This window comes from Lagenorhynchus albirostris, chromosome 14 (assembly GCF_949774975.1).
Source record: "Lagenorhynchus albirostris chromosome 14, mLagAlb1.1, whole genome shotgun sequence".
Taxonomy (NCBI): Eukaryota; Metazoa; Chordata; class Mammalia; order Artiodactyla; family Delphinidae; genus Lagenorhynchus; species Lagenorhynchus albirostris.
This window is the reverse complement of record NC_083108.1, coordinates 65,119,190-65,136,459: the sequence shown is the minus strand read 5'-3', so window position 1 is coordinate 65,136,459 and position 17,270 is coordinate 65,119,190. Positions and strand designations below refer to the sequence as shown.

Here is a 17,270-nt window from a genome sequence, read left to right as displayed (position 1 = left end):
GAAATGAGAGCAGACACATCTCCTTCCCACCTGGGAGGAACAGGTGTGGGGTTCACATGACCCCTGACTGTCCCCGGGGGCCCAGCAGCCCCTCCCAGCCTCCTCTCCCACCTGTTCCCCGTCTGCCTCCCGTCCCCTGCCAGAGTTGGCCACTCACCTAACCTGAGGAGGCCACAGCCTCTCAGACCCTCCCCACCTATCGCCCCTCAGATGTACATTACCTCTCCTGGGAAGCCCACCCGCAAGCCCACGGCTACTCCCAGGGCCCATCTCACAGTCCACCTGGCTGGGTCGGCCCTGGGTGCCAGGGGCTGGTGGGGCCCTGGCCAGCAGGGAGCCAGGACAGGAGAGAGAATCAACTACCCATGGTCACGTCGCCTGCAAGGCGTTCTGCATGCACCATCTCCCCCCGACCCACTCAGCCGCTTATAGTGGGGAAACTGAGGCAGCTGCTAAGGATAGGAGCCCAGGTCTTCAGGCTCCAGAGCCTTGCGCCTCATAGGAGGGAAATAAACCCATCCCTCCCTTGAGCGGGGGAAGGAGGGTCAGGAACCCCTCCTCTGCCCACCTTTAACCCACTCCCAGCTCCGCATCCCTGCCCCACCCCACTCTGCTGACTGTCGCCCTGTCTGCAGGTCCACGAGTCTCGTGGGCTTTTCTTTCTTTCTTTCTTTTTTAAATAACTTATTTAATTGAAGTATAGTTGACTTACAACGTGGTGTTAATTTCTGCTGTACAGCAGAGTGACTCAGTTATACACATGTATACATTCCTTTTTATATTCTTTTCCATTATGGTTTATCCCAGGATGTTGAGTATAGTTCCCTGTGCTATACAGTAGGACCTTGTTGTTTCATGGGCTTTTCTACCGCAGCAGTGTGCAGACAGGACACGGTCTCCCTGGTGATGCTGGGAGCCCTGGAGCTTCCATGCCTGGCACAGTGTCCAGCATATGGGAGCCTCAGTGAATAAGAGAGAGGAGTTGGTTGTGAAAGAACGTGGGAGCGACTGAGTGAATTGCTTAGTGTCTGGCAAAATTCCCTAGTGGGTGATTTTGTGAGTCTGATCAACGGCAGTGCGGCGGGTCCATGCTTGGATCACCGTCTGGGTAACTGCGTTTGATGCCATTTAGAAGGAACTTCACAGCGCAGTGATCAGCCGTGGTTCAGAGACTGAGCCTCGAAGCACTGCACGTGTGCAGGGCTCCCCCGGCCCTGGTGTGGGGACCGCAAGCGGCACCTCCCTCCCCAAGAACCAGGACGCATGCCGTGTTACAGCATTGGCTCCATCACGAGGTTTGAGGTAGAGAATGGCAGAATTAATACATGTTACCAGCTCAGGCTTTGGGTATTTGTTTCCATAAAGTGAAAAGAACAAACTCCCATTTTCTTCTTTTTTCCCGCAAGTTTGTCTTTGTGGGAAAGCAGAGTGCTTGGAGGCAGGCCTCTGGGATGGTGGCAGTGTGATAGCAGGCGCCCGCCCCAGTTTCCTCCCGTTACTTTGCTTCTCACAACGGCCACGTGAGGTTGGTGTCATTACAGCTTCCTTGTCATCGCTGTCGTTTGTATTATTCACGTGCCACCCCCGAGGCCCAGAGCGGTCATTTTGCCCAAGGGTGGCAGGCCCGGCGGCTACATGAGCACAGAGGGTCACAGCCATTGGTCCTGGGCCGTCCCCATTGCTGGCTGCGGGGCTCTGTGCAGAAGGCCAGGGCTGTGTTACCTGTCACTAGGCCCAGCACACCTGGGCTCCCCTGTGGGCTGGCCTTGGGCCCCTGCCCTGGGCAGAAGAGCCCCACAGTGGTGCCACGGTCATTCTGGGGCGAGCCTGCCCTGGGCTGGTAGGGTGCACGCTCCCCTCCCTGTGGGGGAAATAGGGTCTGTCCACCTGCCAGGCGGTGGAGCCTGGCAGGGAGAGAGCCGCTTCTGTGACTCTCAGGCAGGCCCGGAGGCAGCCACAGTACCAGCGTGAAGGCGCTGAGCCCCTCCGTCAGCTGGCAGCCTCGGGGCTTGCTCCCCACTTCTGCTTCTGCAGGCCCCCTCCTGACATGGCCCCTACACCTGAGTTGTGAGAGGCCCCTCAGAGTTGGGGGGCCCTTGACCTCAGGAATAGGTTTTGGGCAGCCAGTGGGCAAGCAGAGCTGGATGGTAGGCGAGCCCCACAAAAGACCAAAGACAGTCGAGGTGCAGAAAGCCAGGGGGTGTGTGCTGGCCAACAGAGGGTGGTGCCCACCAGGCTCCCCTCCAAGGGCCCAGTGGGATGGACCCGGCATGCTTTTACCAAGGAATGTAGTGGCCCACGAGGGACACACCCTGGTGCCCGCAATAGAGCTGGCCGGGTGGGATGGGGCGCAGATCCTGACGGCAGGGGCATGGGGAAGTGGCGGAGGACGCATGCCCAGGACAGCTGGGCCTGGAGGGAGGGGGCTTCAGCTCCAGTTGGAGGAGCTGTGAGAGCATGATGAGGGGGGGAGCAGAGGCACTGGGGGCTGGGGGAGGCGGCCGGTGGGAGTGGGAACAGGGGCGCAGGTGAGGATATGTGGGGGAGGCGGGGGGTACATAGACGCAGAGGCAGCAACTCAGGGCACTTGGCCAGGACCTTGGATTTGTGGCATCATAGAAACGGACCAGATCAGAAGGGGCTGTTTACCGCTGGAAATGCTCTGAGGCTTCACTGAGCCCTGTTTGGAGATCATGAGGGGCTCCTCGCACCCACCCAAGCAGAGTGGTGGTGAGAGGCCCCAGAGCCGCCCTCCTCGTCCTTCCGGGGCCCGTGGGCAGGTTGCTGTCCAGCTGACCTCTGTTCTGCCCCTGACAGCTTGCTCACTTCAGGCTTGGGGAGATGAGTAAAAATAGATTCCAGGACGGTCTAAAATCGGTTGGCAAACTGGCAGCCAGATGGTGCTGGTTCCTGTGCACGAGGGGTAAACTATTTTGAATGTGGAAAGGGCTATTTTAAAGTTTGAACTGAAGTGAGAAGCTGACTCCCCAGTGCTGTGAGTGAGTCACATTAAGAAGAAGCCGTGACCATCCCCTCCGTGTCCGAGAGGGGCCGGCCCCTGTATGCGGGGCAACCCGAGCCGAGGGCCACGTGAGAAGGGGGCCCAGCCCTGGGAGCTGCCCAGCCTCCAGGGGCCGGGAGGGTGGTGGATACGGAGCATGGCAGCGTGGCTGAGACTGAGCCAGATGGACCCCCGGGAGAGCCTGGCACCCCCATCGCAGCTCCTGGGGGACCCGCTCTTGGTCTTGGAGCATGAGATGGCTGTGTTTCATCCAGCATGGCTGCCTCCAAGCCAGACAGTCCCAGCCTGAATCTCAGCCCTTTCCCACCGTCGGGAGGTAATGTGCTGAGGCCAGCCTGTTGCTCCTCAGTGGGAGGGGAAGGAGAGACTGTGTTGACCCTGATGTGTCCCTAGTGTGAGCTGCTGGCCATGCAGAGGGGCTCAGGGAACCCGTTTTTCTTCTGTTCGCCACCTTTATTATTACTACAGACCATTGAGAGGTGGGTCCTAGTGACCTGGCCATGTGAGGATCGATGTGGTGGGGTAGATGGTGGGGCAGCCTCGGCCCTGGCCACCCACTGACCTGGCAGCCCTGCGCCTGAGAGCCACGGCAGGCCAGTCATGTGGCTGTCAGCCCCAGGGCAGGTCCTGGCTGGCTGCGGTGGAAACGTGGCCCTTTCTCCCTTCCTCCCTGCAAGCAGGGTTATCAGAACCTGCTGTGTGCAGACAGCTGGGGACAGTCACCGAGCTGGCCCTGTCGGCCCAGGGCACCCGCCCAGCCTGGAACCACCAGGCATTTGGCCCTTGTCCCCATCTCCTCTGTGGCTCCGAGGGCTGCCCACCCGACATCCAGCGACTCTCCGGCACCCTCCTCATGGCCCAGCTAGGACGGCAGTGACCGTGCAGGAGACTGATGGTTTCCACGTGGCCACTGAAGGCTGGGCCCGAGCGGGGTCCCGGCTCTGCAGACTCTCCTAGAGCTTGAGAGGCTCCTCAGGCCATACACAGGGTGGGCAGGAGACCCAGGCCACTGCCTACATGCCCTGCTCGCCCGCCCGCATTTGAGGAGCAGCGAGGTTGTGGTCGGGATTAGGATTAGGAACAGCAAAAGCGATTAGCGTTCGTCCTCCTTCCTCCCGGGCACAGCTGGGCAAGGTTTCCGGCTCAGACACTCTGCATCTGTCCTGTGCGACACCTGTCGGGGTGACTGGTAGCCACTCCCATTGGGCCCCGACACGCTTCCCCGGGGAAGACAGCCCTCATAGCCCCCTTCACGGGCCCGGCTTCTGGGAAGGGAGAGTCCCCGGTGGGTGCCTCCGTGCAGGGGCATGGGCGAGGTGCCGCCATTTCCTTTCTGGGCTTTTGGTTCTCACTCTGCTTTGGGCGTGTCAACAGGCCCCCTGCCTTCCCCACAGAGGTAGAATCGCATTGCCCACAGGACCCTGCACCTCTTCATCTCAGGGACACTCTCGACAGCCATGGGGGTGGGAGGAAGGGGCAGGCCTGGGAGACTGGAACCCAGTTCCCGTCCAGAGGACGATCACCCAGTGGGTCACAGAATCGGGGACTCTGCAGGAGTCCTGGGGTTCAGCCCTCTGTTCACGAGAATACTGAGGTCCAGGAGGTTATGGGCCTGCCCCAGAGTAGGCAGTGAGGTGATGCCGTGAGGGGCCTGGATGCTGGCCCAGTGTGTCTGAGTCGGGGGCTTTGGGGTGGCCTGTGGCTCTGCTCCTGGTCAGGGCGGTGCGTGAGCTCTGAGAGTTGTGGCGGGGCCTCAGGGGAAGTGTGACCGTGTTCAGGGCCAGGGTCAGCCAGGCCCTTCCTGGGCCCCTGGGAGCCACCCCCTGTCACCCGCCCATCGCCGGGCCCCAGGCCTAATCCAGCTTAGCGAGCACACAGCGCACAGCCCAGCTCAGCATTCCAGGGCGGCGGGGCCAGACCGGCACCTGCCTCTGTTCTCGGCTGGCTGGGATGGGGCCTGGAGAAGGTCGGCAGCATCAGAGGAAACCGGCGCAGTTGGGGATGGACACCAGGTAGGCACCTCAGGGCAGAGGGGGCAGGCGGGCTCTCCACAGCCTGCAGGGTGACCAGAGCAGCTCATCAGCTGCAGATGACCCCCGCACCCCGGAGTCAGTGGAAAAGGCCCTGGTCCAGCCACATGAGCCCCTCGATATTGGGGTACAGCAGCCTCCGCCGTGCCCCCCTCTTCAGGCAACTCTGACACGCTCTAATCTTCATCGCCCAGCCCAGCTGCATGTGGCCCCGATGAGGCCCCCGCTGTCCTGGGGATCTGACTTCCTGCCCCTCTGCTGCTCCATATCAGCCTGTCCTGCAGGGACAGCAAGGTGGAGGGCACCCAGGTTATCAGCTGGCAGCCCTGGCTGTGTGGGCAACAGCTTCTGCTGCAGGGACCAGGCATGGCTGGGTCCTGTTGCTTGAACAGGGTTATTCACCAACATCCTTGTTAGCGAGCATCTCCAGGAGCCCAGCCCCACTCCGGGAAGGCCCTGGGACCCCACATCGCCTCAAGGGGCATCCGGATGGGGGTAGGGATCCAGCTTGACAAAATAAACAGTGACAGTGCTGGTTCCACGCCCTGGGAGACTTGGACCCTGGCCCTACACGCATGGCCTGTGGCCTTGATCAAGTCCCTTGGTCTCCCTGAGCCTCCATGTCTTCCTCGGTCACGCTGTTAAAGCAGCCACCTCAGTGCTTGTGAGAGTGCGCCTCCCCTCCTGGCACCGGCACCGACAGCCCTGACCCACAGGGGATGGTGGGTCTGAGGGAGGTGGGGCCAGAGAAGGGGAGGAAGGCACGTGGTCACACAGGAGGGAGAGCGTGGGGCAGGACGGGGCCCCAGGAGCTGAGTGTGGAGAGGGTCTGGGACCAGGTCTGTGAGAGGCTGTCAGCTGTCTCAGAAAATGAAACCAACACTGTTTTCCCTTCCATATCATTCCTATAGTGTTGAGAGCGTCACGAACATCAAGGGCAGGAGGAAGGGAGCCTAATTCATCTTTGCAGCACAATCATCTTTCCCTCTTTGCTTTTTAAAATTTTATTTTATTTTTTATTGAAGTTGATTTACAATGTTGTGTTAGTTTCAGATGTACAGCAAAGTGATTCAGTTATTTATTCTTCAGATTCTTTTTCCTTATAGGTTATTACAAGATACTGAGTATAGTTCCCTGTGCTATACAGGGAACTATAAACTTGTTATCTTTCCTTCTTTGCTTTTGCTGCTAGGAAGGTCAGAGGCCATGTAGAGCTCTCTGACATGAGTTTGTAGAATTATTTACCATGACATTTGGCTATTTTATACTGTTATTTGTGGCTCTTTTATAAGCCTTGTTTTTTTTTTATATAAATTAATGTATTTATTTTTGGCTGCATTGGTCTTTGTTGCTGAGTGTGGGCTTTCTCTAGTTGCGGCGAGCGGGGGCTACTCTTCATTGCAGTGCGCGGGCTTCTCATTGCGGTGGCTTTTCTTGTTGCAGAGCATGGGGCTCTAAGGCACGCGGGCTTCAGTAGTTGCGACTCACGGGCTGTAGAGCGCAGGCTCAGTAGTTGTGGCGTACGGGTTTAGTTTTTCCACAGAATGTGAGATCTTCCCAGACCAGGGATTGAACCTGTGTCCCCTGCACTGACAGGCGGATTCTTAACCACTGTGCCAACAAGGAAACCCAATAAGCCTTGTTTTAAATGCTGTGAATTATATGAAAGGAAAGTGTCCATCTGTGTTAAAACTCAGCGAGATGACTGCAGGAGCTGTAGAGGGTTGGTGGGGAGTGACAGCGGCAGGTACGACGGAGCAGCGCTAAGGAACGGCGAGGGCAGAGTCCAGAGGCTCTTGTGCAGCTGCCAAGCTAGTCTGATGGGGCAGGCAACCTGCCACCAGGCAGGGCACCCACAGACCCTAAGAACCAGAAAACGTGAAGCACCCATCGTGTGTCTCACCTGTAACAAGGCTCCATGCATGACACAGCCCGGGCCCCTGCACCTTCTCCCCAAGACAGCCAGGCAAGGGGACCGTGCCTCATGTGGCCTGGGGTCTTGTCCTGTTCGCCCATTGTTGACCTGGGCAGCCCCTCCTCCCTGGGCCTCAGTCTCAGGGGGACAGGAGGATCCAGCAAGGGGCTTCCCTGAAGCGGTGGACCCGGCGCTGCCCAGGTAGACAAGGGCACCCCCACACACACCCGCCAGAGCCAGTCCTCTGGGATGTGTTTCTGACAGCACCGCGCACCTGGCTCGGTGGTCTGAGAGCTGCTGGGGCAGCGGCAGAGTGACGGCGCCCCTACAGTTAGGACTCCTTCCTTGGTCAGCAAATGGGTGGCTGGAGCCCAGACTAACCTGACTAGGCACTGGGGCCGAGCTTAGGGTCAAGGGAAGCAAGGATGAAGTGGACACAGGCCACTCAGGAGCCCACCTTGGGGGTCCCCAAATTGCATGGTAGTCACTGACTGCAGCTCTGCACCAGTGGGCAAGCATTATAGATCCAGAATAGCCCCAGACCTGCAACAGCCCTGGATGCAGCGTCTCTCACCTCCAGAGCCTGCTAAGTGCATAAGGAGATTTCTTTCCTTCCCCACTAAAGTCTCTCCCTCCCCCTAACCTGTGCCAGGACACCTGTCAGCACAAATCCCTGCCCCTTCTGGAGAAGCGGGTTACAGTGGCATGTGGCTGGGCAGGGACCAGACCTGCAAGGGAGGGCGGGAGGCCCTTGAAGTGCTCCCTCCCCAGAGCCTTGCTGGGGAGCTGCTGGGAACTAAGCCTCAGTTTCCTCATCTGTCAAATAGGGACAATCCCCCTCCTCCCACCTCAAGGATTTTGCTGAGTGAGCTGAGATGGGGCGGGGGGGCTGCAAATGCAGGGTCTGTGGGGCTTTACCATTGTGGCTTATGGACAGGACATGGGCTCAGTGGGGCTGAGTGACCCATGTGGGAACTGGGCCTTCCCAGTCCTGATCATGCGACCTTTTCCACTACACTTTGCTGGTTGCCTTGGGCCTCCGTTTCCACATCTTCAGAAAGGTGGGGTGGCGAGCCCCTGCCCTGCCCACTCTGCATGGTACTGGGGGTGAGAAGAGATGGGATGACAGAGGGAAGGTGCCCGGGGAGGGCTTGTTAAGGAGTGACGTGCGGGGCCAGATGAGTGGCCAGCCTTCTGGAGCCCCACGCTGGGGCCCTTTCCACCAGCCAGGCCGCCACTGGGGCTTGGCTCCTTATGGGGCTGGAGAGCCAGCCGAGCCCAGGCAGGGTGAAGGCATGTGCTCGGGCGCCAGCCGTGATGAAGGGGGTGTCCATTGAGTGCCCCTTGGCCCTGAGCTCTGCGTCACCTCCCTGGCTCCTCCTGACAGCCCTTCAGGTAGTGCTGTGCGGTCCCTGTCACAGAGAAGAGGCACCGTGCCTCTCTCCCTCCAGGAATCAAGTCTCTAACCCTCAGCATCAGACCTCATGTGATGTGCGTGGAGCCCAGTGGCCGGTGGTAAGGGGGTGGTGGGGAGTGGCAGCCTGAGATCACTGATGCAGGTTGGGCCGGGAACCATGTCCCTTCCGACCACGTTAGAGGAGTCCAGGAAGGGCAAGTCCAGTGGTGCCCGGCTGGGACCTTGCTGCCCTCCAGGGACAGCTGAAGCCCAGACCCTCTTCTCTACTGTGATGACAGGGGCAAAACAACCATCCCGTTTCCTAAGAGTGTGCTAGAACCACTTATGGACCCGGGAAGCTGAAAAGAATCTGGATGTCATAGTAGGCCACAAGTTTGAAGGGGGAACCTTAAAAGCAGAGTTTATGTGATACAGACTTTGAGGCAACTTGGTAGAAAGTTCGACAAGACCCTTTAGCTCTGAGCCAGGCGGTGTAGCAGAAAGGTGGCTTTCCTTCCTTCTGTGCCAAAGCCAGGGTCTGGCCTGAGCTGCTGTGTTGGTTCCAGTGGGGACAGGGGTTATGACAAACCTAGGCCCAGACCACAGTGAGGATGCAGCAGCTGAGAGCTGGGGCCCCTGCCACCAGGAACACGCAGCACCCCAGCTGATAACTGGCGAGGCAGCATGACCAGCAACACCGGGTTTAGTGCTCTCGAATGGCATCTTGACTGTGGGGCACCGACCAGGGCAGATGCCAGGCTGGTTCAGAGAAAGCCAGGGTCCCCATGACCCCACGGAAGCCACAGGGGGCAGCAAAGATGTTTCTGACCCACCTGCGATGGGAGGGGGAGGGGCCACGGCACCCCCGGGCATTCCTCTCTGCCCTGCCTGGCTCACAGGCCACGCCCCCTCGCAGGCCTGCAGGGACTTCCTGGAACTAGCGGAGACGCACAGCCGGAAATGGCAGCGGGCTCTGCAGTATGAGCAGGAGCAGCGCGTCCATCTGGAGGAGACCATTGAGCAGCTGGCCAAGCAGCACAACAGCCTCGAGCGCGCTTTCCGCAGTGCCCCCGGCCGGGCCACCAACCCCACCAAGAGCTTCAGCGAGGGTGAGTGGGCGTCAGTCCATCCATCCAGTCCACCGTCAGTGTCCCCTTTGCCAGCTGGCTCAGCTTACACAGCCCCCCCAGGTTACATACCCCTCAACGCACCTACGTCTGGGCCCGCTTGGCCGGCTCTGGTGCCTGTGTGCCTCTGTATCCCCCACGCCCTCACAGTGGGCACAGTCTCCCCGTGTCTAGTCTCCCAATCTCCAGAAAAGAGCTCAGTGAGTCCAACTGTCCCCTCTGTGGCAGGGCTGCCCGGGTGCCAGGTGGCTGCCCACCTAACCTGGGGCTCAGGGTCACGGGTGCCCTGGGAAGGGGGTCCATCAGAAAGGGAAGCTGGGCCACAGAGAGACTGACCAGCATGTTTAGAGATCAGGGACAGCTTCCGGAAGGAGGGAGGCTCTGAGCAAGAGGGTGAAAGTGCGTTCCAGGAAAGGGAGCGCGGGCACCACAGCGGGGTGACAGAGGTGGGGAGGGGCCATGGGCTCTAGACCTCCCTGGGCAGGCGCGACTGTTGAAGTCACAAACTGAGGCAGTGGCTCTGTGTGTCTCTAGGAAGCCTCTTAACCACCAAAGGCGAGGACAGTGAGGAAGATGAAGATACCGAGTACTTCGACGCCATGGAAGACTCCACATCCTTCATCACAGTGATCACTGAGCCCAAGGAGGACAGGTGGGCTCGGGGCTGGGCGGCCACCTGGAAGGAACCTCTCCCGGGTCAGCCGTGCCGGCCTGTTCTCGTGCTCCACCTGTTTTTCGCACTTGGGGTTTTCTTTAAGTCTTGCTCCAGACGGTATTTTTGCTTAGATTGGTTCTGTTCTTCCTTAAATCAAAAATACCCAAATAGAGTTTGTATTGGGATTTCATTTTAAATGGACAACAGGTCATTGGCTGCATCCAGTTCCTGCCCCAGAGCCGCACAAGTTCCCAGCCACTCCACCACTGTGTCAGCATTCCAGAGCAGACTGGAGACACAGAAAGCCTCTTTTATTTTCTATTTCAAAGTCTTTGTTTCATTTTTCATAAAAGCTTGCTCTTTCAGGATCTTTCTAAATACACATTAATAGTAAATGAGACAGTTACTAGCACTGAAAGCCACATTGCCACACTCCCTGGGACCCTCGGGAAGCGCCTGTGCTTGTGGACCGAGCTGGCAGGACACGTGTGGAGGGAAGCACGTGAGATGGGGTGGGCGGCAGGGCTGTGGTCAGGGGAGCATGCGGGGCTTGAGCACAGATTTTAATATGGTTCGGGGCTCAGTCCTCACCAGGGTTGCTCATTCTTGTCGGGTTGCCTTAGGTCCTGACCCTAGAAGGGTTGGTGTATATGGCAGTGTTTGGGGACATAAAAGTGGCCGATGAGCCCCACAGGGGAAAGAACTGACTGCAGCCTGTGCTGCCCACTGACACCCTCATAACAAGGTGTGTCAGGACCATGTGCTCCCCTGCTCGCCCTCAGGAACTGCATACTTCTCAGCGGCCTCACTCCTACATGTATGCTGTGGCCTGCCCACCCCATGCTGCCTTCCCTGACCCCCCCTGAAGCCCAGCCTGGCCAGGAAGAGGCCGGTGAAAACCTGTGCCTGCTCCTTTTTTGCCTCTGTGGACCAGCGTGTTTCACCACTTCCCTGTCCTGGTTTCTTCCAGGGAAAAGGCATGGTTTGGATTCCTCTTACCCCTCAGGGAGTTTCTGGTCCTATCAGTGGTATATTTCCATTTCCCAATCATATTTTTTATACATATATATATTTATTTTATTTATTATCATCATCATTTTTGGTTGCATTGCGTCAAGCGGGGGCTACTCTTTTTTTTTTTTTCTGGTACGCGGGCCTCTCACTGTTGTGGCGTCTCCTGTTGCGGTGCACAGGCTCCAGACGTGCAGGCTCAGCGGCCATGGCTCACGGGCCTAGCCGCTCCGCGGCATGTGGGATCTTCCCAGACCGGGGCACGAACCCGTGTCCCCTGCATCGGCAGGCGGACTCTCAACCACTGCGCCACCAGGGAAGCCTGGGGCTACTCTTTGTTGCGGAGCACAGGCGTCTCATAGCGGTGGCTTCTCGTTGCGGAGCACGGGCTCTAGGCATGCGGGCTTCAGTAGTTGTGGTGCATGGGCTTAGCTGCTCCGTGGCATGTGGGATCTTCCTGGACTAGGGATCGAACCCGTGTCCCCCGCACTCGCAGGCGGATTCTTAACCACTGTGCCACCAGGAAAGTCCCCCAATAATATTTTAAAAAATTTTTTAATTGAAGTATAGTTGACTTACAATGTTGTGTTAGTTTCTGGTGTACAGCAAAGTGATTCAGTTTTACATACATATATATATATATATATATACACACACACACACGGCCAAAAGGTTCGTTCAGGTTTTTCTGTAACATCTTTTTGGCCAACCCAATACATATATTCTTTTCCATTATGGTTTACTACAGGATATTGAATATAGTTCCCTGTGCGATACAATAGGACCTTGTTATCTGTTTTATATATAGTAGTTTATATCTGCTAATCCAAAACTGCTAATTTATCCCTCTTCCCCCTTTCATAACCATAAGTTTGTCTTTTGTGTCTGTGAGTCTGTTTCATAAACAAGTTCATTTGTGTCATATTTTAGATTCCACATATAAGTGATATCATATGATACTTGTCTTTCTCTGACTTACTTCACTTAGTATGATAATCTCTAGGTCCATCCACGTTGCTGCAAATGGCAATATTTCATTCTTTTTCGTGGCTGAGTAATAGTCCATTGTATATATGTACCACATCTTCTTTATCCATTCCTCTGTCAGTGGACACTTAGGTTGCTTCCATGTCTTGGCTATTGTAAATAGTGCTGCTGTGAATGCTGCATTTCCCAATAATATTTAAAAATCGCTTATATTGCTCTCAAAATTAGCACAGCTTAGCTGTTCTGAAATTCCATTATCACCTGGTAATGGCACCCTTTGGGCTCTGAGGCCAGGGGGGTCCTGCTCAGGTTCCCTCTGGCTCCCTGTCCACTCCCCTATACCTGGAGCCCCCAGGGCCTGGGCTTGCCTCCCGCATGCCCCGCCCTGGCCTCCTTCCATACCTCAGCAACAGCCCAGGCCCCTCTGCTCCCACCCAACCAGCAAGCAGGTGACCCTGTGCTCAGTACTCTTCATTGGCTCCCCTGGCTCCTGGCACAGCCCCCAGTGCTCACGCAGCCCCCCAACTCGTGCTGCAGCTGCACTGGGCAGTGGGCAGATACTCTGCCAGATGCCCCCTTGTCTGCAGTGCCTTCCCCCTCTCCCCAGGGACCTGGGTGGGTTCTTCCCATCCAAGGCCCTAACTGCCTAGTGCCTGTCCCCTGACCAGGCTGGCCCAGGTCACCCCTCCTGGGAGCTCCCTCAGAGCCTGGGCCCCTCAGCCAGAATGCCCCCTGCTGCTCTGGCCACCATCTCACCACAAGTATTCCTAGGCACAGAGATCCATCCGACCCACTTCCTTCCCTTCCTGAACCCAAGTCGAATGCGGTAATCAGACCAGCACAGTGAGGACACAATGGGGTTTGTCCATGCCAGAGGGGACCCACGGGGCTCCCGGGGGCTCTCCCAGAGGTGCCCATCCCTTGGCTTCTCTGGGTCTTGGTCAGCCGGTCCCCCAGAGGGGCCTGTGTGCAGGGACCCCTGGTGAGAACTTGGCTGGGCGGCTGCTGCCACAGGGCACCAGTGGGTGGGAACCCCTCCAAACTGCTGCCCCAGGTCCCTCAGCCCCACCTGAGTCCTGAACTGGAGACGCTCCCCTTGGAGATGCAAGCTGCCCCTCGGACCTCACTGAGGGGACTGGATAGAAGGGGGCTGGGTCCCCAGGAGGCCTCAGAATTTGTAAATAACTTGCCTTCCCTTTTGTGTTTCCTGCAGAAAAGCCGAGGGTGGGACTACAGGCTCCGTGGAATGGACCTCAGACAATGTGAGTGAGGTGGGACCCCGAAGGGGGGGTGAAGTGGGGAGGCCAGCACTTTGAACTCGGGGCCCCCAGGGGCGGGCCCTGTGCCTGGTGCCTTCATCTGAGCTCAGGCAGAGCCTTCCCCTCCCGCCAGCAACGTCCCAGCGTGGGCCTGGTCCTCAGACCGCCCTGGGCCAGAAGCGAGGGCGAGGCCTGGGGGCCGAGGCGGCGAGGCCTGGGGGCCGAGGCGACCAGGCCTCTGCTGACGGGCGCACTCTGCTTCTCTGGTAGGTGCTAGACAGCACCTCACTTGTGCGCCAGGGCCCCCCCAAAGTCAAGAGGCGTGTCCGCATCCCTGACAAGCCCAACTACAGTCTTAATCTTTGGAGCATCATGAAGAACTGCATCGGCCGGGAGCTCTCCAAGATCCCCATGCCGGTAGGGGCCGGGCAGAGCGGCCGGGGGGCCCTGGGGGCTGTTTTCTTGTGCATGGATGGGAAGTAATGGCCTTTGGAAGTATACGCAGCCCTGGGTGTCATTTTCTTAATGACACTTGAGGAGCATATAACGTGTTATTGAATCGTGTTCCATCCGCACTGCTGAAATTCCCCCAGGGCAGAGGTCTCACGCTTGGAGGTAAGGAGCCAGGAAGGGGCTCTGCATTGATCAGACAGGGGGCCCTCAAAGTGCCTCCCACCCTGGCAGATGGGGAGTGGTAACATTGGGCTGTGTATGGGGCCGGGTGAACCCTCCTCCTCCATGCTGGGCTGCCCCTGGTCCCCACCCCAGCGAGGTCACCAGCAGGCAAAGGGCAGGGCTGGCGCTCTCGTGCTGCTAGATCACAGTGGCATCTCCATGGAGCGGGAGCTGGGGCTGCTCCAGGCCAGACTTGGTTTCACTCTGTGACCCAGGACAGAAGACTTGCATAATAGCTCAGAATACAAGGTAGACCCACTTCATCCATTCATTCACCTATTCATTCATTCACTCACTCATTCACTGATTTCTATGATTCACTGCCCTGGCATTTACATCCTAGGAGGGGAGACTGACAGTAAATGTAACAGAATTCTGCCAGATGCAGCAGGTCAGAACGTGGTGAGGGCTATGGAGAAAACAGGCAGGAGGGGCGGGGAGGCAGGCCAGTGAGTGGGGCTGTGGCTTTAGACAGGTCCTCAGATGAGCCTCTCTGTGAAGGTGGTCTGAGCAGTGATGTCCCTGAACATCTGAGAAAAGCAAGGCTGCTGTGCCGACAACCGCAGGTCTGTGCTGGGAGCAGTGGACGGTCTGTGCAGACCCCCGACCTGACACCCCGCCCGCAGGTCAACTTTAACGAGCCCCTGTCCATGCTCCAGCGGCTGACGGAGGACCTGGAGTACCACCACCTGCTGGACAAGGCCGTGCACTGCACCAGCTCCGTGGAGCAGATGTGCCTGGTGGCGGCCTTCTCCGTGTCCTCCTACTCCACCACCGTGCACCGCATCGCCAAGCCCTTCAACCCCATGCTGGGTGAGACCTTCGAGCTGGACCGTCTCGATGACATGGGCCTGCGCTCCCTCTGCGAGCAGGTGAGGCCCGCGCACGCTTCAGCCAGGCCTGGGGGTCAGAGCCAGACAAACGGGACACGGCCTCTGACCGAAGGGGCCATCAAGCCAAGGTCCGGTCAGGTAGCTGGGCCTCATGCGGCGGGGACAGGTCAGGGGCGCCCCACGGAGCAGGCCTCCTGGGGACAGTGTGGGCCACGTGGGAGGAGAGCTGGGTGAGGACAGTCAGGTCTGGTGGGGGAGGGGAGGATGCCTCTCTCGGCCAGAAGGCATGGAGCAGTGGGGGAGGGGTGTTTGCTGGACACCATCAGGGATTCGGGTGGGCTAGAGCGTGGGGTCACCACTGAGCTGAAAGGGAGCAGCCCGCGCCCCACGGGGCCGCAGTCAGTGATGGTGGAGGCCGTGAGTGTGAGGGGCCAGAGCTCAGCTCTCCTCCATCCTCTCCATCGCTTCTACAGGCCTTCCCTGCAGGTACTGGTCTCCCCAAGGCGTGGAACCAAAACTGGGCCCCTCGGGCACCTCAGCCCAGCTCTGGTATCCTTGTCTGAAGGGGGTCGATTCTGTTGGTGCTTCACTGAGTGCCAGGAGGACCCAGGCAGGGGCTACATGAAGGTGCCCAGGATAGATTCGGGTCGGGCTGCCGCTGAGTATCTACCATGTGCCAGCCGCTGCTGTGGGCCCAGGGGTTGAGCTCAGAAAGCAGACAGTTTGCAATCCAGTGGCTGGTTTTTTTTTTTTTTTTTTTTTTTTTTTTGCTGTATGCGGGCCTCTCACCGTTGTGGCCTCTCCCGTTGCGGAGCACAGGCTCCGGACGCACAGGCTCAGCGGCCATGGCTCACGGGCCCAGCCGCTCCGCGGCATGTGGGATCCTCCCGGACCAGGGCACAAACCCGTGTCCCCTGCATCGACAGGCGGACTCTCAACCACTGCGCCACCAGGGAAGCCCCCAGTGGCTGGTTTTAAAGGTGTGCTCTGCCTGCTGTGCAGGCCTGTAGGAGGCCAGACCAGGGGAGGTAGGAGGTTGAGCACAGGCACCTTTAAAAAGCAGAGCTAGGGATTTGCCTGGGGAAGGCGGCAAGGATGACCCAGGGTTCCTGGCCTGAACTACTACTGAGTACATTTCTTCGTTGAACATTGCTGATCAAGTAACCCCCTCAGGAGTTGAGGGTGCAGCCAGCTGGGAAGTGGCCTGTTCTCATGGGCCGGGGGGTGGGGAGCAGGTACTGTGGATGTGGATGGTTCTGACTCTTTTAGGAAGGCCCGGGAGCGGTTTGGCAACAGAGTGAGGGAGAGAGAAAGAGCCGAGGTCAGAGAGAAGGAGGCAGGCGGCAGAAGGCTCTTCTCTGTGTGGGAAGAGTCACGGGAGGGCAGAGGAGGCAGCTTTATGAGGAACCGCCCCCGTCACTGGCTGCTGTGGGGAGAGTGCAGCGCAGGGATAAGGGTGGAGCAGGGAGGCTGGGGAGGCTGGAGGCGGCGTAGGGGAAGGGCAGATTCTGGATGCTGTTTTGAAGAAAGAACAGCCAGGATTTGCTAAGGATTTAGATGGGGAACATGAGAAAGTGGGGCCAGCCATGACTCTAGAGCATTTGGTGTGAGCAGCTGGACCGACTGGATCGTCTGCCCGAGAAGGTGGTGCTGACACTGAGCTCCAGGGCCAGGTCTCTGGGGTCACGTCCCTGAATTTGCTGATGGGTGGGCTTCAGTGGGGGCCCTGGCCACAGGCATCGGGCAGGCTCAGGGACGGCTCACTCATCACCCAGCTGCTGGCAGGTTTGGTCGGTGCCTCTGAGACATAGGAAGGATGAGGGTGCCTCCTATGGGGACTGTTGGGAGCTCTGGGCCGTCTGCACGGAGGCGTGCAGGGAGGCTGGAGCCCACGGCTGCAGTTCCGGGGCGAGGCTGCGAGACGGGAGGCTGGGAGAGGCTTTGCCCTAACCCTGTGACCAAAGGAGCCACAGAAATGAGGAGGGACAGATGAGGAAAAGTTGATGGCAGTGTCCTGGTGGTGAGACTGTGGTCAGGGTGCCCAGTGCTGGAGAGGACGGGGCGGAGGCACCGGGTGGGCAGAGCAGGCTGCACCGCCATCCAGGCTGGGACGGGACACCAGCTGGACTCCAGCTCTGGAGCCGGGCTGGCCGGGAGGCTTCCCATCCTGGGCCTCCTCAGTGCAATACAGCACAACAGATGCAGCCCCTGCAGGCGATGGGCAGGTTAACTAGAAAGTAGGCCCGAAGCCCCTGGTAGAGCCTAACGCCCTCACTTTATTCACCCTCAGCACAGCTTGTCACAATGTCATCACCCTCATTCCACAGCCCAAGTCAGGCGTGAAAACGCCCCGGCCACTG

General features: G+C 58.4%; 1 protein-coding gene across 5 annotated transcripts in view; it reads left to right on the top strand.

Moving 5' to 3' along the window:
• Positions 1-17,270, top strand: part of OSBP2 (oxysterol binding protein 2) — a 176,987-nt gene that overhangs the window by 148,350 nt on the left and 11,367 nt on the right. For all 5 annotated transcript variants that reach the window (XM_060121272.1, XM_060121271.1, XM_060121273.1 and 2 more), the window contains exons 4-8: positions 9,280-9,472; positions 10,025-10,142; positions 13,357-13,405; positions 13,673-13,819; positions 14,704-14,949. In XM_060121272.1, coding sequence (XP_059977255.1) covers positions 9,280-9,472; positions 10,025-10,142; positions 13,357-13,405; positions 13,673-13,819; positions 14,704-14,949 — 753 coding nt within the window. The remainder of the gene's footprint in view (positions 1-9,279; positions 9,473-10,024; positions 10,143-13,356; positions 13,406-13,672; positions 13,820-14,703; positions 14,950-17,270) is intronic.